This window comes from Myodes glareolus, chromosome 5, assembly GCF_982192425.1.
Source record: "Myodes glareolus chromosome 5, mMyoGla1.1, whole genome shotgun sequence".
Classification (NCBI taxonomy): Eukaryota; Metazoa; Chordata; class Mammalia; order Rodentia; family Cricetidae; genus Myodes; species Myodes glareolus.
In genome coordinates, this window is record NC_142030.1 from 51,489,786 (window position 1) to 51,515,403 (window position 25,618).

Below are 25,618 nucleotides of genomic sequence, written 5' to 3' on the forward strand. Positions count from 1 at the left end.
TGTTCGTGATTGCACAATTACACATACAATGGGCAATGTAATTAAAAAACTTTCATTTTGAGCTTTTAAAAGCACGTCTCCCTAGTTGAAATTAAAAGAATAATTGCATACACGGTGTCTTACCTGTGGGCACATTTCACATCCATTCATTCTCTAATATCTGATGTCAGTAATTTAAGAGAGACTTCCAGAACATTATTCCTCTGTGTTACCGTGTCGGCCACTCAATAATTTCAGATTGATTCATTGCTGTACCTAATGGAAAAAATCATTTTAAGCACTCTCCCCATTTTCCCTTAGGGAGAATGCTTGGGGAGTCCCCCGTTCAATAGTTCTCATGATGTCATGGCTTGATTTTATGTTTTTAGAGGTCTGGAACAGGGCTTCAAGCATCTGATGCTAACTGGGGAAACGCAATATTTCTGAGTGTTAAACTGCTTTACCCCTCAAAGATAAAAGTTTCCTAAACAACTTTTTGAGTAGCTCATCTGAAACAGTTACATATTTTCTATTTTTTTTGCCAGTTCTCAGGCTTTTTAATAATTGCAACTTGGCACATAGTCTTTTAGGAAAAAAAAAAGAGAATGTGATTCTATTCCTGGTCATACTTATTAATCTAAAATAGTGGGAAACATGGTAACTCTGCCTTGTTCATCTTAACATCCATCCACTTTCTGACCAAAGACACAGCTAGCAAGGAAAGAACTTCCTGGAAGGAATTTAGGTGCTCTGTCCACCCATAGCCCTGACAAAAGCACCAGATGTCTCTTATAGCTCCCTACCCCTAGACAGTGGCATCTTTTCCCTCAAATAATTTAGTCTCCACCCGGCTGCCAGAGTGGTGCTTATGCGCTGCATCCCTTTGTGACTTAGCACTCTTCAGTGATTCCTTAAGGACTGGACAGGGTCTTCTTGCCTCTCCCAGACTGGGCATGGTACCTGCTTAACACGCAGCTGAGAGCATCTTGTGCCTTAGCCTGGCACTGCTGCTCCTGCTGCGCAGACCTCATGTACTGTGTTCTTTTTGGACTTACCACACCAGGTTACAGGATAAGCCAAGGGTCTATTCCAGAATTACATATCATTCAGTGTGTTTTTGTGAGCATGCACATGTGTGTGTGTGTGTGTGTGTGTGTGTGTGTATGTGGAAGCCAGAGGCTAACACTGGTATCTTTCATCAGTCACTCCCCACTTTTATTTTTAGAGACAGGGTCTCTTACTGAACTGGAAGCATATCAGTTGAGGTAGACTGGCGGGCCAGTGAGATCCAAGGTTCCACCATCCCTCTCCATCCCTTAATGGTTTGGCACCGGTTGTCAAAATGCACATTGTCACCCTCAGCATTTTTTCTGCGCGTCTGAGTTTAGCTCCCCATATTTGTGATGCAGGCACTTCACCCACTAAGCCGCCTCACCAGCGCCTCCCTTTTCTACATCTGGGAGATATATGTACGCCTTTGCATATTATCGTTGATAGTCTTTCTTGATGAGGTTTTGTGGATGAGGAAACGCACCAAGGCGATGTAATTTGCCTTGATGTTCCTTTGTAGACAACCATGGCGAAATCCAGCGTGTGTAACAACGATGTTGTGCTTCTGCTCACTCAACGTCCTCGAAGGACAATTGGCTTGGGGGAGTTCTACTGCCGCTGCGGCAAACACCCAGTTTATTCCTATGAAGGTAGCCTCATGTCTTACGTGACTTGCTGTTTTAGAAGTATGAAGTTGGGGAGAGCATTTTCGTCACAGCGAGGGCTGTCTTTGCTAGACGCTTTGCTAGAGGAGACATTACAAAATGGCAGGGTGATTTGAAGTCATGAGATTACTACTTCTGTGATTCAGCTCTCACTGTTAATCTCATGCTGTTCCGCTTCTCGAATATTCAGCCCCTGCCTTTTTTTTTTTTTTTTTTTTTTTTTTTTTTTTTTTTATAAAATGGTCCTAGTGTACAATTTAAGCACTTGTGAGTTTGCGCTCTACTATCACCCCCAAATCTTCTTTGGTTTTTTTGCTTTCTCTTTAGAAGAATTCTCGGTTTTTGTTTGTGTCTCATATGGCTTCTCTCAGAGCGTATTGTTTTATGTTCTTATAAATTGAACCCAGCTCACTTGAACCGGTGGGCCTCTCCAAGGCCTCTGTATTATGCTGCACTGTTGATCTATCTTTCACCGTTTATGATTTTCCACAAATAAGAATAATGTACAATCTATACTCCGTGCTTCAGATCATTAATAAAGATATTAAATAGCATGTGTTTTGGTTTTTACCTCCTGGCACCCTACTTTTCCCTGTTTGACTGTGGCCTGTTAACAGCTATTTTTTATTCTGTCAGGGTTTTTTTTTTATCTTGTTAAAATATTACTGTAATAATTTCCAACAGAAAGTACCTTGTAACATTTCTTCATCTCAGCACCTTGGAACAGATAACCAAGATAAATTGACAGACATCCTTTCTACTTCTTTTTGCTGGCTGTGGTGGCACAAGTGTATAGTCCCAGGTGCTGGTCTTGAGACTGAGCTTGGAGGATAGCAAGTTCAAGACCTGCCTGGGTGTTGGTACCCAGGCTTTTCCCGGCTCTTTGAGGCGCTATGCAGGGCTGTATCTCCTACCAATCTAGCTTCCTGTCTTCTCCTCTGCTCACTCCTCCGGCTAGGGGAATTAGCTTAGAGAGTTTTGTCCTCTTTTGATATGGTAATTCCACCTGCCAGCAAAGGTTCTCATAGCGGTGCCTGCCCCTTCTGACACTGCCACCAGCTCCATACCCCCTGCTTGGCTGCTCTGCCACTTGGCGCCAAGCGATCAACACTATGATCTCACTCCCAGGTGGGAGGAAGCTCTCGTCCTTTTGCCCCCAAGTATATAAACCCGACATGTGCTGAATAAAGTCGACATTTACCCTTTGGGCAAATGATCCTGGTCTCTGTGTGTGTGTCTGTTTAACTCCTAGGATATTGATCCAGACTCGCGGTTCAATACGGGAGGCGCACCCATATCAGAGAGTAGGGTTTCGCAGATTCGGGCACCACACCTGGGCTACAGAGTGGACTGAAGGCAAGCTTGGGTGACTTAGTTATAGCAATATAGCCATGAGGAGCTGGAGAAACGGCTCCAAGGTTAAGAGCACTGGCAGTTCTTCCAAAGGTCCAGAGTTCAATTCCCAGCAACCACATGGTGGCTCACAACCATCCATAAATGACATCTGGTCCCCTCTTCTGGCATGCAGGAATAGATGCAGGCAGAACATTGCATACATAATAAATAATTTTTTAAAAAACAGCAGTATAGCAATGACCTCGTAACTTCCCTTTTAGAAGCCCTTGGATTGGTCCCAGGAGAAATGTCAAATTCCCTTAAAGCCATCCAAAGGTTTCTTGGATGATTTTCACTTTTCACTTCGTCTCCTGTACTCCACATCCCGTGGGATTTTCCCCACACTAATCTGTAGATAGTGCTTTGCAGTATCTGCTTATGTGAGCTCCCTGAATGTCCCTGTCTCCCTTTATTATTCTAAGAGTGTTCTGGATGGCAAACCCTGGTGAGTGTGTGATCATGCACACAATAGGTAGAAGGGAGAGTTACCTATACGAAACATAGAGCTAAGGATGAGGAAAGGTCAATTTCTCCAAGGAAAACCAAGATTCTTTGTGCAGAATAGGAGTAAATGTTAATCAAGAAAATCCTGGAAGATTTTTATTTTATATGAATCTTTCAGAGAGCAGGAACCATGTCATTGATGTCTTACAGGACTCTTTACTTAAAGGTCTCCAATTACCAAAACTCATTTATAATTTTGATTAACCTCTTCTTTTGATAACTTTGAATAACATCTCATATCCAGGCGCTTGACTCTTGCATGATGTATAGAAGTAATGTAGGAAGAGGTTAGGTAATAGAAAAAAAATCATTAAAACATCTGCAAGAAAGAAATCTAAATTTCTTTGCAACAGAATACCTTTAAAATAGTATTCATATAAAACATTGTAACTCAGGCAAGACTTCAAATTTCACTTCTTAGCATAGGGACAGGTATGGTTCCCCTGCTTATCAGCGTAAGAATTTATCATTATGAGGCAAGTGTCACGCCGGAGCGAGACTTGGTTGTGAAGGCCAGCCAGGATGACATGGAGGTTATCTGAGTAGCTGCAGTTAAGATGCTCGGTCATTTATCGTTTGTAGAAGTCCCTCCCGATTCAAGAAGAACAATTGATTTTGTTGGCAAGTCTGGTGAGGACAGAAACCCACGAAAGCTGTCTAATCATGCCCCCTTTGTGTGAGCTGGATTCAGGGTGTGTCTGGTACTGTTTGCTTAGCTGGGCTTGTGGACCAAAGTAAAGAAATTCAGACCTTACTCTGACTGACCTTGAATAATATGGGCAAAGGAAGAAGAGTGCTAAAGAATAAAAAGGATATGGACGTCCCATGTGTGCTCAAGTGAGGTATTTCTGAGTAGTCAATATCCTGACTCCTGGTCACGACTTGAGCAATGACTTCCTCTCCATACTGACTTCTTGCTAAAGCAGCATTTGTTTAGCTTTCAGGAATCATTTGTCCCATTGGCTCTTAAATGAGAAGAACAATTGCTCCCAGAGCTATTGACATCTCTATCCATCCAGTCTGCATTCTAGATCCAAGTATCAGTGGGGTATTGAGAGCTGAGATGCCCTGAAATTGAGTGGAAAAGTACCAAATGTTCTTGCAGATCAAAGGGTGACTGCTTGGCCTATGTTTAAAAGACTTTGATGGCTTAAATTTGTGTGTCATTTTTATGATCTTGTCAGAGGACTCTTACTTTTGCAGTGCAACAGATGACTCTAAACGTAAACAGCTTACAATACCTACTTCATTTTTCTGTGACCTAGAATTAATTTTCTGTGACCCTGAATGAAGAAAGGGTTCATTTGGGCAGTTTTTCTTTGGGATCTTAAGTGTGTTTATACTTCATGTCAGCCAGGGTTATGGCAGTCTGGAGACTTGGTGGTAGGACAGGCAAGGTTGCCTCAGCCATATGGTTTTAGCTGAGGTTAACGCTTGACTGGGAGGTCAGCCAGGCTGTCTACCCGAGTATCTGTACATGGTGTTCTGAGCAACATGGTTGTCTGTAAGTCGATTTCTGTTGTGTTTCCTCATTGTACACAAACAAAAGGTATAAAGTAGAAGCAGCATCTGCACAGCACCTTTCCTGGGGTTGTCTTAAGCTAAATTCATATTATAAAGATTTATTAATTTATTTTACTTGTGTGTATATGTGTCTGTGTATGAGCACATGCATTCAGGTTTGCACAGTGGCCGGAAGAGGGTGTTGGATACATTAGAGTTGGAGTTGCAGGTAGTTGTGAGTCATTGCTGTGGGTGTTGGGATAAAACTCTCATCCTCAGGAGGAGCAACAAACACCCTTACCAACTGGACCAGCTCTCCAGCTGCCATGTGATCATTTAGAGCTCACTTAAAATCATTATAAGATGCCTTCCTTGGTCACTTGGAAATACCTTCTAATTGCCCAAGATATAATTTCTAGTAGCTATCCATTGTCCTGATATATCAGCATCCTTCATGACTGTGGGTTGTGTGGAGACATCTTTTTGCTCTGTGTTCTCTAGGAAGGACCAGGATAACGTACCAGGATATTACTTCTTTTATAAAGGACAACCGATGCTTTTATGCCAACTTCTATAGGGGGAAAGGAATAAGAACTAATAAGCACTTGGGTCCTGCCCCCAAACAATTGGCATATTCACCTGGACCCTCAAATCAATATAGTACTCTGTAAAATCGCTGCTGATTGTGCAAGATTTTAACACAGCAAAAGACACATTCTCTGATAGTTGCACATTAAAGATAAATATGAGGGTGTATTGTCTGCTTTGTCGTATCAAAAGACTAGAAATTGTGCACCCCCCCTTAAAAGTAATTTCCTTCTCTAGATTTTAACAGTAGAAAGTCTACAAATGTCTACCACTAACTCAGATTATCCCATAGGAAAATGGAATTTTTTCAAAGCCTGCCTTAAAGTCCACTTTATTTAGGCTTTCTTCTTCATGGGTTATTTTAGAGCATGCCTGTGGGAGCTGTTTTGCTCTTTGTACAGTAGAATGACTGCTGGGTTTATCTTAGTGGGCTCTATGATTCATTATACAGAGAAGTTTGTCAGTTCACTGGTGAACCAACAAGGGCTTGAATACCTGCTTTCAATTCCATCTCTCTCCTCAGAGAGATGGTCCTTCACATATAGTCTGGTTTATTAATGATCTTCTACATGGTAAGGAAAGGCGCCTGCTTCTTTACCTTGGTGGAGCTGGTCTTTTGTTAGCTCCATGAAGGCTGACAGTCAGAGTAAGCACACAGAGGCCTTCTTTTAATAATATCCCGGTGAATAAAAGTCTTTATATTCCAAGCAAATTAACTGAAATAAGTTGTTGCATGTGCATCTGTTGTAAGAAAACAATCCCCCTTGGCTTTGTACATGGAAGTGAAGATAGCCATGAGAATTATTTAATAATTGCTTTTGTTTTCTGGTTGTTTGGCCACAATATAACTGGAAGGTTTTCTCTAATATCCTGCTATTAATGTGCTTTCTAGCACACTGATTAAAAAGCAAAGAAAATGAACCATTCCTTTTCGTTGGGTCTCTGAGTTTCTGTTTTAAATGGCATGATATTGTAATGTCACAGTGATTATAATAATTGCAAAGGTAATAATTTAAAAATGTTAAGACAAAACAATCTACCTATTTCACTGCCCCAAGATTATACTTTTATTTCATCCAGTGTTTCTGATGTTAGAGACCCCAAATCAAGGTATCAACAGGATTCGTTTCCTGTGTGTTCTGAGAAGGGTTCTCCTTTTGGCTTGTAGATGTTTACATATTCCCTGTATCCCCTTTCATCATTTTCTTTCTATGATTATATTTTTGGATTCCATTAGTTATATTTATTAGTCTTTGCCATAGTGACTACCTCTTTCCAAGGTCACAGAGATATAGTTGCAAACCTGAAGACCTAACTTCCACTCCCAGAACCCACATGGAAAACTAGGCATCATTCCGGTGCTGGGAGACAGACAGGAGGGTTCCTGTGTGTGCTGCCAGCCACCCAGCCTAATCGGTGAGCTCCAGAAGCCAGTGAGAGGACCTATGGCAAAAATACATATTCTGAGGAGTTGATCTGACTTGTAAATGGGCTCTTGTGCAAATATCCCTTCCCATACACAACACACACACACACACACACACACACACACACACACACACACACACAACAAACCCCCAAAACACTATTTCCAAATAAGGTCACATTCTGAGGTGTTAAAGATTGGCCTTCAACATCCAAATTTAGTGAGTCATTTTACAATAAAAGAGTATAGCTTGGAACCAATTTTTAGACTCTGAAATTTAGAATATCTAGAATGTTAATGTAGCACTGATTAGTCAAAAATGGTGAATATGTCATCTTGATAAATATTGCCAAAATATGAACCATAAATGTTGCGACCTAGATCTCATCAGGAGTGGATGAGCATAGCATCTCTAATTCTCATTACACAGTGGGATTGGACACTGGGTCTTTGACACACTCATAAGTGGGAATGATTGTTAATGTTTAAAATTTGCATTTTCACTTACATCTGTGAAGCTGAATATCCTTTCGGGTTGCTAAATATGTATTTTTAAAAAGAAGTGTGGTTGAGCTGCAATAATACTTTATAAGCTTTTTTCTATTAAAGTCACATATAATGGGCAATCTTCCATACTATACATTGTTTTTCCACAGCAGGAAAGTTATATGGCTTCGTTCTATCCTATTTATATCAAAATTTATTTAATGAATCCCTTATTACATATTTACATTGTTTCCATTATTTTTCCTTCTAAAAGAATGCCAAGGTTCTGTAGAGATAAATCTTTGTGTGTAGCTGAGATAGCAACATTTAGTTTCTATAGATAGACTTTTGAAGCTGAATTAGTAATTAAACAGAATTATATTAATACTCTATCTTTTACCTTCCCTGCACAACCACACTTGTCTATGATTTCCAGAAATCCACTTCTCAGTGTTTGAAGTTAGATTCTGTTTTATTTTTTTCTGTACTACTACCCAATTTCCCTTTAATGAAATTAATCTGTCTTTGAAATCAACAGAACCATAAACTTTGCCATAGAGTAAGTATGAATGACCTCGTCCTGCCTTGGCAATGTAGTTTTGGAGAGTTGGAGACATGAGTCTCTCAACGTAAACCTTCAGCCAGAGCAGGACTACGAAGAGTGAAAACAGAGAAACACTTGAAATTCATTAACTCTTTTAATCTTTTCACAAAGGAAAACTAATGAGGTGACCTGGGACTCTGTAACAGGCAGCAGCTGCTGTAGAAACGCCATGTAACAAACAATCCAAAACATCAGGGTCTCTCAACTACAGGCGTTCGGTTTTGTTCTGCTGGTGGATGTGTGTCTAAGGCCTTGCTGTGCTTGGTGAGGACGAGGTGAACTCGGATTAGACCCAAGTGTTAGGTTTAGATTTCCTCCATGTAACGTCCCAGCCTGTCTCAGCTCCTTGTGAACGATGCTCTAGTGATGATGAGCAGAATGGAGGAGGCAAGCACCTGTAAGGCTGCTATTTCCATTTCATTGTCCCCAGGGGGTTTTATCAACAGGGCAGAGAGGTGTGTTTCACCTATAATGGGAGAAAAGTGTCAAATTCTGCGTATGGTTCTCTCACAAGAGACTGAAGAGCTGGAACTCACAAACGAGATCTCTGAGAAACTGGCTGTGGCACTGCGAATTTTTCATATTTTTTTAAACATGGATTGAAGTTCTGTGACATTAAAATTCCACTAAAGATCATTTCTGAAAGATAATTTAATTTTAAGATGGTTAGGACCTTAAGAAGAGTCAAACATTTGAAAGAGCAGGTCTCCTCAAACTCTGATTCTAAATGAAATATTTATACAAATAATCTCATAACAAGCTAACTGAAAGATGGTAGAGTTCATAGGTCAGCTGCAGATGACTGCATAGAGGGACTTACCATGCAATAACTGGACTTTCTGGAACATTTTTTTAGTAGGGTATCACATGTAGTCTAGCCGGCTTAGAATTCTTGCTGTAGAACTATGCATGTTCGAAAGTAACTGATCAGATGGTTACTGAGTTAATTTGCAATGAAAAGTATAGAAGAAATTCTCTGCTCACTAAATGAGGGAAAATTTATTTTGCAGAGTTATTGCAGCTACTATTAAGAAAAATTTAGAGGCGACTATTGGCGTGCCACCGTTATAGAAAAACAGATTAATGTGTTTCTTAAGCCTTCTGTCTTTCAACAAATTGAACAATCTGGAGTGTCAAATTGAAATGTGAAAGCAAAAGAGTCTGCTATTAAGCAAAAGAAACATAAAAATAAAATGTGAGACAGCGAGACCCCTGGCTGAGAAATGTGAGGATTCATTTAGCTTCAGAATATGAAGTTAGAGAAAGAAACATAATAATATAGCTCAGCAGAAGTCACCCATTCGGGGTCATTTATTTTACAAACTGGAGAAAACTCCCCACTTGTGAAGGTGGGAAAGCCTCGGTAATTATCAGTTTTTATATGAAAAAATTACAACTGCGTGATTTTTTTTCAGGCAATTGTGTTAGGTTTTATTGCATTATTTTGACCAAAGTTATCTGACGTCGTTTTAATGGTGAAGACACAACATCTGTCACGGCTGAGATCGAGTGTGATTCCACACGGCTCCGCTCAGAAACGGAGGCTGGTTCTTTCACAGAGACATGATTTTACCTCTAATGATATAGATGCTCTGAGTTAATTTTTCCAGGCAACTTGCTAAGATTTTTACAGTCAGTGTGAGAGTAATAGAAAATGAAATTGGTAAACAATGGTACCAGTAAACTCATTACAATGGAAAAGAATTTCACTACAGGGGGAATCTTCAGGCCACGCTGAGACTAACAGTCTCCACATCCGTTTGATATGTTCTAATGTGTTAATAGGATGCAAAGCACAACCGAAACGGATGAAGACAATGATATAATAATTTAGGCTCTTGATTAGCGTTATGGGGGAAACTGTGGGATACTTTGTCTGGTAAGATACATGTCTAAATTCCAGTTCACACATGTTTTACCCCATCATTCTTTCTAGCAAAACCACTTTTAAAAAGACTCATTTGTGTTTACGCAGAAACAAAACAAAATTTGGTTTCCCGGGGCCTAGTTTTTAGCTTTACTGTTTATTAATCAGTTGCTCATTTTGTTCATTTTGTTTGAGATTTACTTTCTAGTCTATAAAATGTGGGAATAGTGCTAATTGCAGAAGCTATGATAAGGAGGCTGGGGAATGGCTCAGTAGAGAGCTTGCCGTGTAATATGAAAACCTGAGTCTGGATCCCTAACACCTACATAAAGAGTCAGATACACACTTGCTAGAGCCCCTGTGTGTGTGTGTGTGTGTGTGTGAATGAGTGTACATATGTATGTGAATGGTGTATATGTATTATGTAAATGTGTGTATATATGAATGTATATTTGTATGTATTCAAATGAGTATGTCTGTGAATGTGTGTATGTATATGAATGAATATGTGTGTATGTTAATGTGTATATGCATGTAAATGTGTGTATATGTATGTGAATGACTGTGTATGTATGTGAATGAGTATGTATGTATGTGAATGAGTGTGTATATGTATAGGAATGTGTGTATATATGTGAATGAGTGTGTATGTATGTGAATGTGTGTATGTATGCAAGTGAATGTGTGTATGCATATGAATGTGTGTATGCATGTGAAAGAGTGTGTATGTATGTGAATTGTGTATGTATGTGAATGTGTATGTATGTGAATGTGTGTATTATGCAAATGAGTACATATGTGTGATGAGTGTGGTGTATGTGAATACATGTGTGGTGGAGGTGGGAAGAGACAGATGGATTCCTAGAGCTCACTGGCCAGCCAGCTTTGCCAAATTGATGAGCTCCATGTTCAGTGAGAAACCCTGAATACAAAATATAAGATGAAGATGGGCATGGCATCACATAGCATTAATCCCAGATTTAGGAAGGCAAAGGCAGGTGGAGGATATCTGTGAGTTTAATGCCATCCAGGGCTACATAGCAAATTCCAGGCCAGTCAGTGAGACCCTCTCTGTCTGTTTATCTACCTGTCTGTCTGTCTGTCTGTCTGTCTATCCGTCTGTCTATCTATCTATCTATCTATCTATCTATCTATCTATCTATCTATCTATCATCTATCTATCTATCAATCATCTATCTATCTATCTATGTATCTATCTATCCTGTCTATCATCTATCCATCCATCATTCAAAGTGGATGCTCTTGGTGGGCCCTTCCAAAGACATGCCACCGAGCAAAACACACATGTAACAGAGTCAATACCAGGGAACCAGGCAGGGAATACCTCAGTAAAAGTGGCAGGACTTGGTTACCTGACCTGGCTCTCAGTTAAGATGGTGGTAAGGTCACCTGACCTCCGTCAAAATGGCAGAAGTCACATGTCATATGGAAGAGAGACCTAGAGGCGTGATTTGCCCTGTTGCCTAGCTACCATACCACAAGCTGCAGCGGGGAGCAAAGACTGGAATTGAAGACAGTTTCCTTGCAGACCAGTTTCTGTGGGATCAGTGGTAGAGGTGGCAGGGAGAGTTTGAGGAAATGCAGAGCTGGTGGGACACTGGCAGAACACTCACGGGTGGGTGACGGATAGTTTGAGGGTTTATACCATAGCTGAAAATGTGAAAACCTTCAAAAACACCACAAGGCCTATTGAAGAACATCCTCTCTCTACAGGCTGGGTGTTAAAACCTGACTGACTCGGTCCAGGCGACTTGGAAGCCAGAGAGGCTAGAGGCTGCTCTGAATGGTCTCTCATGGCTTGGACCACTTACAAGTGGTCCAAAAGAAAAGAATAAAAAAATAAAAGAGAAAGAAAAATTGGGGAAACCCTGTATCGGCGAATCAATCCCACACCAGTTATGTTTTAAGGGGTTATTTATTTTGGGGGGTAAAACTTACATACACCATAAACCGTCAGGAAGGGAGCCTAGTCGCTGGAGCAGGAGCCGGGAGCAGGAGCCTGGAGCAGGAGACGGGAGCAAGCACCGGAACCAAGAGCCGGAACCAAGAGAGCCTGATCCGGATCTGCTTCTCTTTTTAAAAGAGAAATATACCACGCCCCAGTGGGCTGGTATTTCAGCAGCTATTGGCTGACGGAGCGGAAGTCGCTCCCCGCTGCACTGTGGGCTCGTATTTCAGCGACTATTGGTTGAGGCAGCGGAAGTTACTCCCACAACACCCCTGGGCTCCTAATCAAATTCACTGAACAGCATGTGCAGTGCTAGCATGGGAGGACCAACCCTGGGTTGTCTGGTCATGTTTTTGGGCTATAGAAAGCAACCAGAGATGAATGCCAGCAAAGGGCTCAACCATAGCTGTGAAGTCTGTGGTTGGGACCTGGAAGGGAAAAACTCATCACCGAAGCTGCTGGTGTGCCTAGAGGTGTAGAGGTCGGTGTTGAGGCAGATAGGATGCAGAGCTATTGTAAAGAAACCTGGTTCTAGAGCCCAGGGTTCCACATTTCCCCAGCTGGTATACAGGGGAGGGATTGGGTGGGGCTTGTCTCTTAAAGGGACAAGAGAGACCATTACAATCACACTTGAAGAACTAGCTTTCAATGGACAAAAACATTCCTTTACCAAAGGTCTAAAAGTTAAAGCAGAAACACAAGAGTAACACAACTCTAAGGAGAAAACAAAACAACAAACAAACAAACAAAAAACACAACAAAAAACTATACAAGACAGGTCCTCACACCCAAGAGTTGCTGTCATCAGTAGGGTGTTGTTTACCACGCTCTTCTTAGACAGCTTTGCAGTAAGGGTTAAGACCTGTGCTTCAATTTTAAGAAAACAGATCAAATATCGATTAGTCATGCTAATCAATGGTGCTTGGGTGTCCAAAATATGTTGTTTCCCTCATTTGGCTCTGGATTTTATGATTCAGAGTTCATTTCTTGTTTGTTCTGGAATTCTTCTAGGCTCTTGTTTATCCTCAGGATTGATAGCACCTTCAGGAGCAGGAGTGGAGGTGGGTGGGAGCCGAGCTGGACAAAAGGAAAGCTGAGACTGGCAGGGGAAGGATCGAACCATGCATAGGCTCTATGTTGCAAAATCTTTTGATAACAAAAAGTAAGAACATAATCACAGCGAAGAGATAAACAAAGGGGAAAGTCTGGAAATGGAAAAATAGGTATTCCCAGAGGAAAAAAATCCAATGGCATTTGTCCAGGAAATAATGTAGTAGCTAACTTTTTTGTTTTGTTCTCTCTTTTTTTTTTTTTTTGAGATAGGGTCTTGCTATACTATTTAGGTTGGCCTCCAAGTCTCAATCCTCCTGGCTCAAGCTTCCAGAATGCTGGGATTATGCCTGGCTTAGGGACATAATGTGATTTCAAACCCCTTTCTTCTCATTTTGACTTAAATATGGCTTGTAGAGAGAAATGGAATGGGGGGGGGGATAAAACCCAAAATGCTAAGACGATGCCTTTTGGATCAATTGATGCTCGGTTTTTGAAGTGGAAAAAATGCGTATTTTAACCTCTAAAGATGTGGATATTATAAACAAAACGATGATAAGCAGATGAAGCAAAGACGGGAAGAATGAAGATAGAGATTCCAACTTCGGGGGCTGACTCCAGCACACTGGCTTTTCTCTACATGCAAGAAAGCCTTACCTAGGACTTTGTTCTTATGTCTTGTAGCCAGAGATTTAGTCATAAAGGTGTCCAGTGGGCGGTAAGATCTATTTCCGTGGTGGTAAAGCATGATTGTTGGCATGCCCTAATTGTGTTTGCAGTAAAATTGAAGGCCATTACAAGAGCAGGAAATCAGCTGAACAATCATAAATAATTGGTCAAATGAGAGGCTGTGCTGCTCGGCTGGCAACATCGTTTTTGTGGTCGTTGGTACTTGGGGATTGCCTACTGGGTACCTGGCATGAAGGAAGCAAAGGCCATGACTTTGAGGGAATTAAGGGACTCAATTTCTTCAGAGCTCTATTGTGCTTGGATCCTGAATGCCCAGTTCCTTTGTGTCCACTACTCTTGCAGAAATAACCTTCAAGACTACAGGCTCACCCCTGCACCTCTCTTCTCTCCTTAGCCATCTGAAAAATTTAATCCTGCCCCCACCCTAGCATTCAGGGTGACGCTATTTCTGCCTTTAGACTGTGAGGAAGGCCTTCTAGATCACTGCTGGGATGCTCCAATCTGTGCACTTGACCTTGAGTTTTTGTCCAGGAAACAAGAAGTGCTACACATCTTTACCTTTCGCTTTGGATGCCTGGGGAGCTTCCAACACAAACCAGAGCCTCCAACCTTACCACCACTTTCTATGTTCCTTTTTCCTACCTCACATCCAACGTGTCCATAGACCCTACTGTATTCACCATACCTTCCTCATGTCCAACCCAGCGGCCTCTCCCAGAGTCTAAGCTTATTCCCCTAGTCAAGGAATTTTTGTCATTCTGAGGATTACATAATAATTTAGACTTTCATGTTTCCCCAGCCCCATATATGCTGGTGTGTGTGTGTGTGTGTGTGTGTGTGTGTGTGCGTGTGTGTGTGTGTGTGTGTGTGTGTGTGTAAGGTTGAAGATTGGACTCCAGGCTGCATACATGTCAGGAAACAGCTCTACTAACCCTCAGACATAGGCATTAAGGAAAGCATGGTGGTGGTTACATCCCTCAGCCACTGATTCATCTGATCCTCAGTTCTTCCCAGATGAAGTCCCTGATGCCAAAGTCCCAACATGGAGCCATCTTGGCTATGCTTTTTCCAAATCCCTTTCCAAGAACCCGTAATTTCTGTGTTATGTCACTATGTGTTTTATATTTATGATGGGAAATATATAGCCTGAAAACTCAACGACCTCTCTATTCCATTACTGAGATGAGGGGAAGTGGAAGAAATGAAGCAACCTTCTCACATCCAAAGATGGAAGATGCCCACGGATTACAGCAGTGTAAGATGAAAGAAGCCTGGACATCGTGGAACCAACATCCTGTTGGTTCTCAGTGAGGACTGAAAAGATTCTGTTTTGTTTAAGTCTTTCTCATCTGGAGATCTTTGTTATTCACTACAGCAGCGGGATCTGTCTCATACAAGGACCGGCTACATTTTAAGTGCTAACTAGATACCAGCCACCAATTGGGGATGCTGCAACCCAATTCAGGCTTCTAATTCAAATGGATAACAATGTCATGAAAACTCTGTATAATACTCATTAGGTGAGGATATTCAAGTTCCAGAGATGTTGCAAAATCTTTTTGAAAAAGGAAGTTCAGAAGATTGTGGGAAATGTTAAAAATGATATCATCCATACTGTCATGAGAGTCACATAATCCAAGTTAATCCTAGACTAATCCCAGCTAATCCTAAAGGCAAGAATTGTTATCCTATTTTAGACTAAGAAACCAAGGCACAAAAAGGTTACAAGGTTTTCTAGGGGTCACACAGCTGAGATTCTTACTAGCCAACTGAGACAGAGGATGAGAATTACCCGATTATCTACTTCCCAATATGCATGAATTCGTTGCATCAATCCATATTTTATTTATTGTATTTTCTATGGGACACAATCGACGATACTAGCTTAATTACATCAAAGACAGCTCAAAGGTTTCTTGCCATTTCATTTCTGAAAGAGCGTCTGCCTATGATTTAGTAAAATGAAATCTAGACGGCAAGACTCACTCTCATTCAGTGTTTGAAAGTAGCAAACTATATGCAAGAAGTATATGGAGAATCAAAGTGAGACATGAAACGAAATACTAAAAAAAGGGAAAAGCAGGCCCACCCTCCATACCCAATTGGAAGTCACGTAGACAGCCCAGGGATGGGAACTTAACCACTGCATATAACGGAAAGTCTGCAGTAGGATTGGCGAGAGGCAGTTGACTGAGACCTGTCAGCTCTGTAGAACAGCACTAAACGAGAAAGGATCACGGAATCCAGCTGTCCTAGGACAAGCCCTAGTTCACACCTCAGTTCACACCCCAGGCTTCCTGTTTCTTCTTTCCTTGCTCTTGTGGGTTGGGCCTGGTACCTGAGTGTTTCCCATGGGTTTAGTTTGCATTTGGCTAGAGCAAGAGATTTTCTAGCTTTACATTGTAATAATTAACTCTGAATCATACCCCTGAATTTATAAACATTTCATTCTGATGCATGAATGAATGCTTTCGGTGCGCTTCCGGAGACTCAGGAATTCTCCACAGTTTTTGCTGGACACACTGTGATGAGATAAGTAGGAGGTATGTGTGTGTCTGTGTCTATATGTTTATGTGTGTGTGTGTGTATATATATATATATATATGTGTGTGTGTGTGTATATATATTTATGTGTGTATATGTGTTGTCTGTGTTTATATGGTTATGTGTGTATATGTATATATGTGTGTCTGTATATATATGTGTGTGTGTATCTGTGTCTATATGCTTATGTGTGTATACATATATACGTGTGTCTATGTGTTCATGTGTGTATATGTATAGATGTGCGTCTATACATATATGTATGCGTATCTGTGTCTATATGCTTATGTGTGTATATGTATATGTGTGTCTATGTTTATGTGTGTCCATGTGTGTCTATATGTTTCTGTGTATATGTATATATTTGTCTATATATATGTGTATGTATCTGTGTCTATATGCTTATGTGTGTATATGTATATATGTGTCTGTAAATATATGTGTGCATCTGTGTCTATATGCTTATGTGTGTATATGTGTGTATGTGTGTGTCTATATGGTTATGTGTGTATATGTATATATGTTTCTGTATATATGTGTGTGTGTACCTGTGTCTATATGCTTATGTGTGTATATATATATATGTGTGTATCATGTTTATGTGTGTCTATGTGTTTATGTGTATATGTATATATGTGTCTGTAAATATATGTGTGTATCTGTGTCTATATGTTTATGTGTATATATGTGTATATGTGTGTGTCTATGTGTTTATGTGTGTATATGTATATATGTGTCTGTATATATATGTGTGCATCTGTGTCTATATGTTTATGTGTGTATATGTGTGTCTATGTGTTTATATGTGTATATGTATATATGTGTCTGTATATATATATCTGTGTGTACCTGTGTCTATATTCTTATGTGTGTATATATATATGTGTGTGTGTATCTATGTTTATGTGTGTCTATGTGTGTCTATGTGTTTATGTGTATATGTATATATGTGTCTGTATATATATATGTTTGTGTATCTGTGTCTATATACTTATGTGTGTATATGTGTATCTATATGTGTGTGTCTGTGTTTTTGTGAATGTGTGTATATTAATGTATGTAAATGTGTATGTGAGTGTTTGTGTGTGTGTTCAAAGCATTATCTTAGCAAGAAATTACTTAAAGATTAAGCATTGTAGTTAATGCACGTGGGTCTCGTGAGCCAAATCTCTTCACTACATATTCTTCTGCTTCTGTTTTCTGGATTATCTTGTCATTAATAGGACCAGACAATAAAAGGCAATCAATGGTTCTCAGCAGACTAGATTTTCTTGGACTGATTTGTGTATCATATAATTGCTGAACTGTACTATAAAAGCTTGAGTTAATAGTTGTACCTATAAACCTTAAGTCAATGTCCATGACAGCCCAGAATAAGAAAGGAAGTTGATACGAAATCACTACATACGAATTACCTCAGGCACTGAAAAGAATTTGGAGAAAACTATCTTGTTAAGTCTTTCTGTAATTAAAAAAAAATGTATAGGTTCACATTTTTTAAAAAGTTTATTCTAGCAAAGTAAAAAGTGCAGATTTAGAATTTTGCAGTTAGGAGCATTTGGAAGTTTGTGGGCTTCCAGAACATACACAATTATTAAAGTACACACGTAAGCCCCATGGGTCCCGAAAGCTGTGTCAAGAATAAAAGTCATTCATCAGATTGCTTTTCAAACAAATCTTTTTCCTGAATGGTTGTATCTTAGGATCTTTTTCTTTAATCGGTTAAGTTGAAAGTCTCATTATGTTACAAGTACATTAAATATGCCTACCAAGCATTTTTGTCTAGTCTAGCCTTCCTTAAATGTCCCAAGAACATGTTCATTCGCCTAGGGTTTGACCCAGTCATCTGACATAACACCTGTTTCATATTAAATTGTTGAAGGTTTAATGAGCTGATTGATTGTCTGTAGTTAGCAAACACTGGAGATGAAGCATTGTCTAGAGTAGCAGTTGTTACTATAAGGATCCCGACTGAGTGGAGGGGGCGGGGTCCTGTGGAGGGCTGTTGACTGCCCATCTATTATTGACAGAGTATTCTGGTGTGCGTTGCTAGCCCTAAAAAGTATTAAAATTAAAAAGGTCGAGGATGGTTCCCACTGAATGTGTATTTCTGTCCTGCGGTTGTGAAGTTGAAAAGTGAGACGACAACAGACATTTCACAAAGCCATACAGCAAACGGCGAGAAGTGGGAGACGATGTGCAGGGCTAAGCTAACTTGAGGACAAGGCCTTCCCAAAGGTGTGGACAGCAGCAGGTAGGGACTGATTATTGGAGGCCACCTACGAACTACCAGGCAGGCATTTCTAATGTTCTTTGCTCCTTCTGGAACCCAGTTTCATACTGTTAAAAGCTCTGGACACGGTTTTTAGAAGCCCCCACTTCTTCCTCAAGCCTGCCTTGTCAACCTTACCCCAAGTTTGTATTTTTACCTTTGTGGCTTTTGTCCTGACTCTTAGCATCTGCCGCAAAGAACTGCAAATAAATGGCTTTTGTCTTATTTCGCTTTTGTGTAGGTTTAATTATAGGCAATTGCCATTTCTGGAATCAGATAAGCATCGTCTTAATCGGTTTAGTCTACTATTGAATACTGTAGATAAATGCTACCAAACACCATAGGCTTCAATAATGGGAATTTATTTTCTTGAACTTCTGGAGCTTGGAAATCCATGACTAGCTTACCAACATGGTATCTCAGGCTTTGGGATGTAGATGACAATCATCTTACTTTCGACTCATTAGCCTCTTCCTCCTCTGTCTAAAAGAGAGACGAGTTCTGTCACCTCTTCCTCTTCTTATAAAGACAATGGTCCCCTCATGAGTCCCACCCTCCCAAAACCTCATCCGAATCCAATGACATACAGTATCAAAATTATCCAGGAAATTATCCCAAATCCAGACAAACTTGGAGTCAGAGCTTCAACATAGGCACTGGGGTGGGACTACGATTTAGTGTCTAGTAAGCATTTTTAAATGGCTCAGACTAGCAGTTACCTATGAAATTTGTACATATTCATACAATGATTTAAAATGGGAAAAATATGAGAAAAAAATAGTTCCACCACCACTACCCGGAGGAAAACTGCAACTGTATTTTATACTCTTACATGAGTTTAGGCTCCTGCCATATGTAGACTGCTGTGCTTTGCTTTTCGAATTGACACAAATCCTGGGACAATGTTTCTTGGCAGTGGGGTTACAGGAAGCCTTGTAATGGCAGCAACATTTTATGTGTATCTGGTTTTATGTGTATCTCCTATTTTTTGTTACATATTTATAGAAATTGAGTTGGTAGGTCAAAGGGCATAAGTTTTTCAGCCTGAGCATCTTAAATTTTCACAACAAAACTTTATTATAAAAAGCTTCTTAGAAATTTAACGAGACCTATTTTATCACACACACACACACACACACACACACACACACACATACACACACACACACACACACACACACACCTCGAGATAGGAATTCTCTATGTAGCCCTGGCTGTCTGGGAACTCTCTCTGTAAACCAGGCTGGCCTGGAACTCACAGAGATACACTTACCGCTACTTCCTGAGCGTTGGGATTAAAGACGAGTACCCCCAGCTGTTGGCTGGCTTACTACTCATTTTTACTTAATGTTTAGTAATTTGAAAAGTCAAATAATTTGTCTAATTGCTCATAGTGATTCCTTCTCTTATTTTCTCCCAGGTTATATCCCATTCCAGGTAAGTCTCCACAATCTTTCTAGATTTTTCTACAAATATAAGCTTGATCGTATTGCTCGCGGGATGAAACCCTGCATTTATTTTTTCAAGTGCCCTAGGCCTAGAGAATGCTTTATCAGCACTTTAGTAACTCTTTAAAAAGAGTTATTTCTATGTGTATGTGTCTGAGTGTATGCATGTGCCATATGTGTAGGCCCCAAGGAGGTCGGACGAGGCTATGGCTTCCTTAGAACTGAAGTTATAGTCGAGAGCTGCTGTCTGCATGCTAGGTACCAAAGTCAGGTTCTTCGCAAGAGTTGTAAGTGCTCTTAACTGCTGAACCATCTCTCCACCCTGTAATCTTTTGAATATAGTCTCAATCTCATTTTTAACCGCTGTCCTCTCCTCTCCTCTTGAGTATCAATGAATCACTTACGGTTTCCAAACTACCAATTCTATAAGTTGCCCTTTTTGTTTCCTCTGTCTGGATGAGTTTCCTCACTGGGTTTTCGGCACCCACAGTCTGTTTAATGAGGAGGTACAAGCTGGGTGGGGATGCTCCATTCCTGGAGCTGGGGGTGCTGTTGTGACCAGCATTACAGTGGGGGTTCCTTAGCATTGTCCCGGAGAAGTGCACATTCCTCTACATGGCAAACATGCTTCTGTGCTCTTTAACCTTCTGAAGGATGGACATCTCTTCTGATGCAATTTTCTCTAAAGCAGCTTTCACGCAATCTTTGGTGATTGGTCTGGGATAGTGTTCAAGCTCTCCTTTGGAGTGCCAACAGATACTCTTTTGATCCTTGTTGCTTGGTTCTGTCTTTTCAAACAATTCTTAAAGGTAGCTGAACCTCTAACTCTCGCGTTTGCATATCTGCAATGATGTCATTGCTTTGCTGTGGCAACTCTTGTGTGCAAGTAACATTTTCATATCTTTTCTTAGGTACTGGGTGGTTTTTTTTTTTTTTTTGAGAGCACAAAATACATTGGAAGTCCACAAATGAATGCCATAGAGAACAGGCATGCCATGCGTATGGGCCCTCTGAGTTCACGGTTGTATGGAAAACTGATAAGGAGGAGCCTGCATTCATTGCCCGAGAACGTGTGGTAACTCTTCCTGTATTGCCACTTATTGTTTATATGCCTATAAACACTAAAGACAGAAAAATTTTCATTTCATTGCAGATACTTTGATAGGCTGCTACTATATTACACTTCCATGGTTTTAAAGAAATTATCATTGGCACAGATATTTTCCAAGTCAGAGTTCAGTGAAGTGTTGGTTCACATGATTTGTTTGCTCTAAACCAAGCCTTATTTATAATTTAAACTGTTCAAATATTACCTCTATCTTAGCATCATCTGCTGTTGCTTAATAAAATACATGACAAAAACAAAGGAGGGGAGAAAGGGTTTGCTTTAACTTTCAGTTCCAGTGGATGGTCTACCCTAGCTGGGAAACCATGGTGGCAGGAACCTGAGCAGCTAGTCACACGTGCAGTCAAAGGCACAGAGAATGAATGCATGCACACTTGCATTCAGTGCATCTGCCTCTTTTATATGATAAATCTATAGAAATCTGTGATTTGTTGGAAAATTGAGGGGAGTTTTTAATACAGATATGATGGCCATCATGAAATGCAGTTACAATCAGGGAATACGGGTCATCTTAAAAGTCATTCGAGGAAATTTCACTTAACAGAAGTAGTAGAGGGAGCTGGAAAGATGGCTCGGTGGTGGCAAGCACATACAGCTCTTTCAGGGGACTTACCTTCTATTGCTGGCACTCACTTTGCCAGGCTCACAACCCCCTGTGGCTCCAGCTCTAGGGGATTACACGCCCTCTTCTGGACTCCATAGGTACTGCACTTACATACACAGACATATAGACATTATTTTTTAAAATCTTAATGTTGAAGGAGGGCTGCTTGTTGGTTCCCAGCCACTTAGCCCCAAAATAATCACACAGAAACAGTATTATTTAAATCACTGCTTAGTCCGTTAGCTCTAGCTTCCGATTGGCTAAGTCTTACATCTTAATTTAAGCCATCTCCATTTATCTGTGCATCACCACGAGGTCGTGGCCTACCAGCAAAGTTTTAGTGTATCTGTTTCCAGCGGAGGCTCCATGGCTTCTCTCTGATTTCATCTTCTCTCTCCCAGCATTCAGCTTAGTTTTCTTCGCCTAACTCTGTCCCCTCTAGCTTTGCTATGAGCCCAAAGCAGTTTCTTTATTCATTCATGGTAATCACAGAATGCAGAGGGAAATCCCACATCACCTTAAAAAAGAAAAAAAGAAAGAAAGAAAGAAGGTGATAGACTCCAGTATAAGCAGACATGGCTTTTGTTGTTAGGAAAGTTAACACTTCTGTTGGGAGAGTATTTCAGTGGTACACGGAGACCCACAGTATGCCCCCGGCTCTTCTCTCACGAAGTGACCCCTCAGATGGTTGAGAGCCACGGTCCATCATGTATTCTTGTCTACAGACTAGGTACCTGCAGTTATTAGAAGAATACAGTGAGATTTGGGCATGCTTTTCTGGACAGTAGAGCTAAGGCTAGCCCGATTCCAGGTCTAGGAATCCCCCAAAGTGCAATACAATGGGATCAGCTAAAAGTTTGGTAGCTGAACTGTTCATTGACCAGAACTCCTGTGCTTGAAAGTATAAATCGAATGCAACTTAGTTGACACAAGAAGAAGCTCAGAAAAGCTACAAACCTGAGGAGTAGCTTCGGGTAGAGGAGTAGCTTTGGGCAGAGCTGCTCTCTCAGATGCTATCCTTGGCCATTCTCTAAGTTCTCTAGCCCTCTCTTGCCCTTGGTTTGCCCTGCTGGACTTAATTCCTAGGTAGACAAGTTAAACAGCAGCTTCACACTGGTATCATTTTATGAAAAAAAAACAAAAAATAATAATCTTTGTGACAAAACACCACAGGAAATTGGCTTAGCTTGGGGTTGTTGTCTTCTCAGAGATAATCATTTTAGCCAGGTGGCATTTAATGCTTTGGTCAAGCTTGTTTGCTGTGAATTTCTCTGTATTCATTTCTACTTCTGCAGAAACAGACATGGTCAGCTCTGCCACAGCTACAGAGATCAGGAACAGATAAGGTCAGCTCTACCACAGCCATGTGGACCAGGAACAGCCATGGTCAGCTCTGCCATAGCTACATAGATCAGGAACATCCATGGTCAGCTCCATCACAGCCACGGGTAGAGTTTTATTATTGGAAAGAGGTCAGATTTGATTATCATTGTGAGGTAGTATTGAAAACAAAGGAGTATATGTACCAAGTTACTTAATAGGGTATTCAAAAAAGTTGTGACTCAAACACTGAAATCTCAAAATGCAAAAAATATTTCTAAAGAAGAGGAAGAGGAGGGAAAGGAGGAGGAAGAAGAAGGCAGAAGGACTACCTTTTTATAATATGCAGGCAATTTTCAACTCAAAGTTGACCTAATGATATTTTTGCACAGTATCAGGATTCAAGCTATGTTTTATTGAGACACTGTCTATAACGTACTCAGGTTAATGGCTTTCAAAGTCATTTCCCCCCTAGGTGTATATGGTATAGATTTATAGTCACAGTGCTCCCTTGCTTCTGCGTTTGGGTTACCCACGTTAGTGTTTAAGCCAGGTCGTACATTCTGTTGCATATCTGAATTGATTCTGATGGCACAGATCCCCTGGTGTGAAATTCTTCTTTATGATATTTGAGAACTACACGGAGGGATGGAGGATGAGCTAGATTAATATTATACAAATCTGATTAACATCGTCCGCTCTGCTTCAAAGGTCAGGTACACTCAACGAATTTGCTTAGAAATTATTTTGTTTATTCTGTGGGCATATACATCACGCGCTTTCTAAAGGTCAAAGGCAGAGTTTGTTCTTGGATTCTAAAGCAAGCTGATTTCCATTTACAGTATGCTTTAGTGACCCTAAGTGTAGAGGCAGGATGCGTTAAGTCACACTTCCAGTCTGTGTTTAATTGTTTCACAAGGAAAATCCCTGCTAGATTAAAGCGGTGCTGACCGTTTCTCCTAAATTACTTTTATTTCCAATGGGGTTCGTAAGAGAATGCTACTTATAAATGACATCTGAACTCTGAATGTTGGTTTCATTCCCATAATTCATTCAAAGATCTAGAAGCATCCTAGTCAGCTAATTTCTTACCTGGAAACAAGAGTGAGGTCAGAACTAGGGCTCCTGGGTTTTATTAACATTTACCTGGAAGAGTCTGGAATCTTCCTTCATTAATATTTGCAAAAGCACTGCCCATATCACAGAGAACTGGCTCTGATCAATTATCCAGTCTTCCTTACTACTTGAAAAACATCACTGGGCTACTCATATACATGAAATATTTTTTATTAATTATTTTAAATGTTTTCCTGTTTTCCTGCTTTACCATATGTACTTTACCAGGATAAAAAGAAAAGCTTTCAGAGTACTTTGCATCCGTGCTCATTAACATTCCAGTGGAATAACAAACCTCAAAATGATTCATGTATGAATCAGTGAGGCATGGCTAATTACAGTTTTCAGCCACACAGCCAATAATGTTCACCATGAAATGCGCTGTCTGTTAAATACATCTCTGCGTTTTTTTTGTTGGGGAAAGAGTGGTAGAAGATAGGGAGGTTTTAACTGCAGTTTTAAAATGTCTAAATATTTTAGGGGATTTTTACGTTATAAATATCTTTCAGGCGAGTATTTATCACAAGCATGACATCTTGTTATCAAAACAGAAAAAAAAAGTCCCAGAGATTTGCCTTAAAAACAAACAAAACAAAATAAAACAGAAATATCCCAAATCCTGAGAATGGACCACCTTTTAGAATAGAATGGAAAAAACTTCTCCAGACATTAGCTACTATTACTTATGATTTACATAAATTTTTAAAGAATGCTTTATTTTGAATTTGATACACAGATTTCATCTTCCTTTCAAACCCATTTTTACTATGATTCTAATACAGAGCCAAACTTAGAAGACAAAGGTCTGAAAGGCAAAGTACAGAGTAAAAGTTGAATTCAAATTTAGAAATGATTTCATGATCCATGTTAAAAATCATTTCTAAGTCTGGAGAGGGAGCCGGTTGAGCACCGTGCTTAGCATACACCCAGAGGGACATGAGCTCAGTGCTAGAACCCATGCAAAAATGTTGTGTGTGGTGGTGCATGCTTGTAATCCCAGCTCTGTGAGGCAGGAGCCAGTAGATCCCTAGAGTTCACTCGCCATCCATCCTAGTCTAATGGTGACCTCCAAGCAAAAGAGAGACTCTTTCTCAAAATAAAACAAGGTAGACAGCAGCTGAGGAGTGACAGCCTCCTCCCCCAGGATGATCCCCAGTCTCCATATACATGAGTACACACACACACATAAGAATCCTCTCACATACACACAGTCCTGAATACACACATACACACACATAAAAGAAAAAAAGCTTTTTTTTTGTTGAGAACATTTTCTGTTAATACTATGCATTTTATTAATTTATTTTATTAACATTCAAATAGTACATTAATTAAAAACCTTTATATCTTCATTAAAAATTTCAAATTTGTACCACTTTAATAGCAAAAGAATTTCATGTTCTTTATATGTT

At 40.2% G+C, this 25,618-nt stretch overlaps 1 protein-coding gene across 1 annotated transcript in view; it reads left to right on the forward strand.

Moving 5' to 3' along the window:
- Positions 1-1,555: 1,555 nt before the first annotated feature.
- LOC146894901 (uncharacterized) overlaps positions 1,556-25,618 on the forward strand; it is a 230,704-nt gene continuing 206,641 nt past the window's right edge. Inside the window, exons 1-2 of the mRNA XM_087906642.1 lie at positions 1,556-1,679; positions 2,708-2,822. Coding sequence (XP_087762768.1) covers positions 1,556-1,679; positions 2,708-2,822 — 239 coding nt within the window. The remainder of the gene's footprint in view (positions 1,680-2,707; positions 2,823-25,618) is intronic.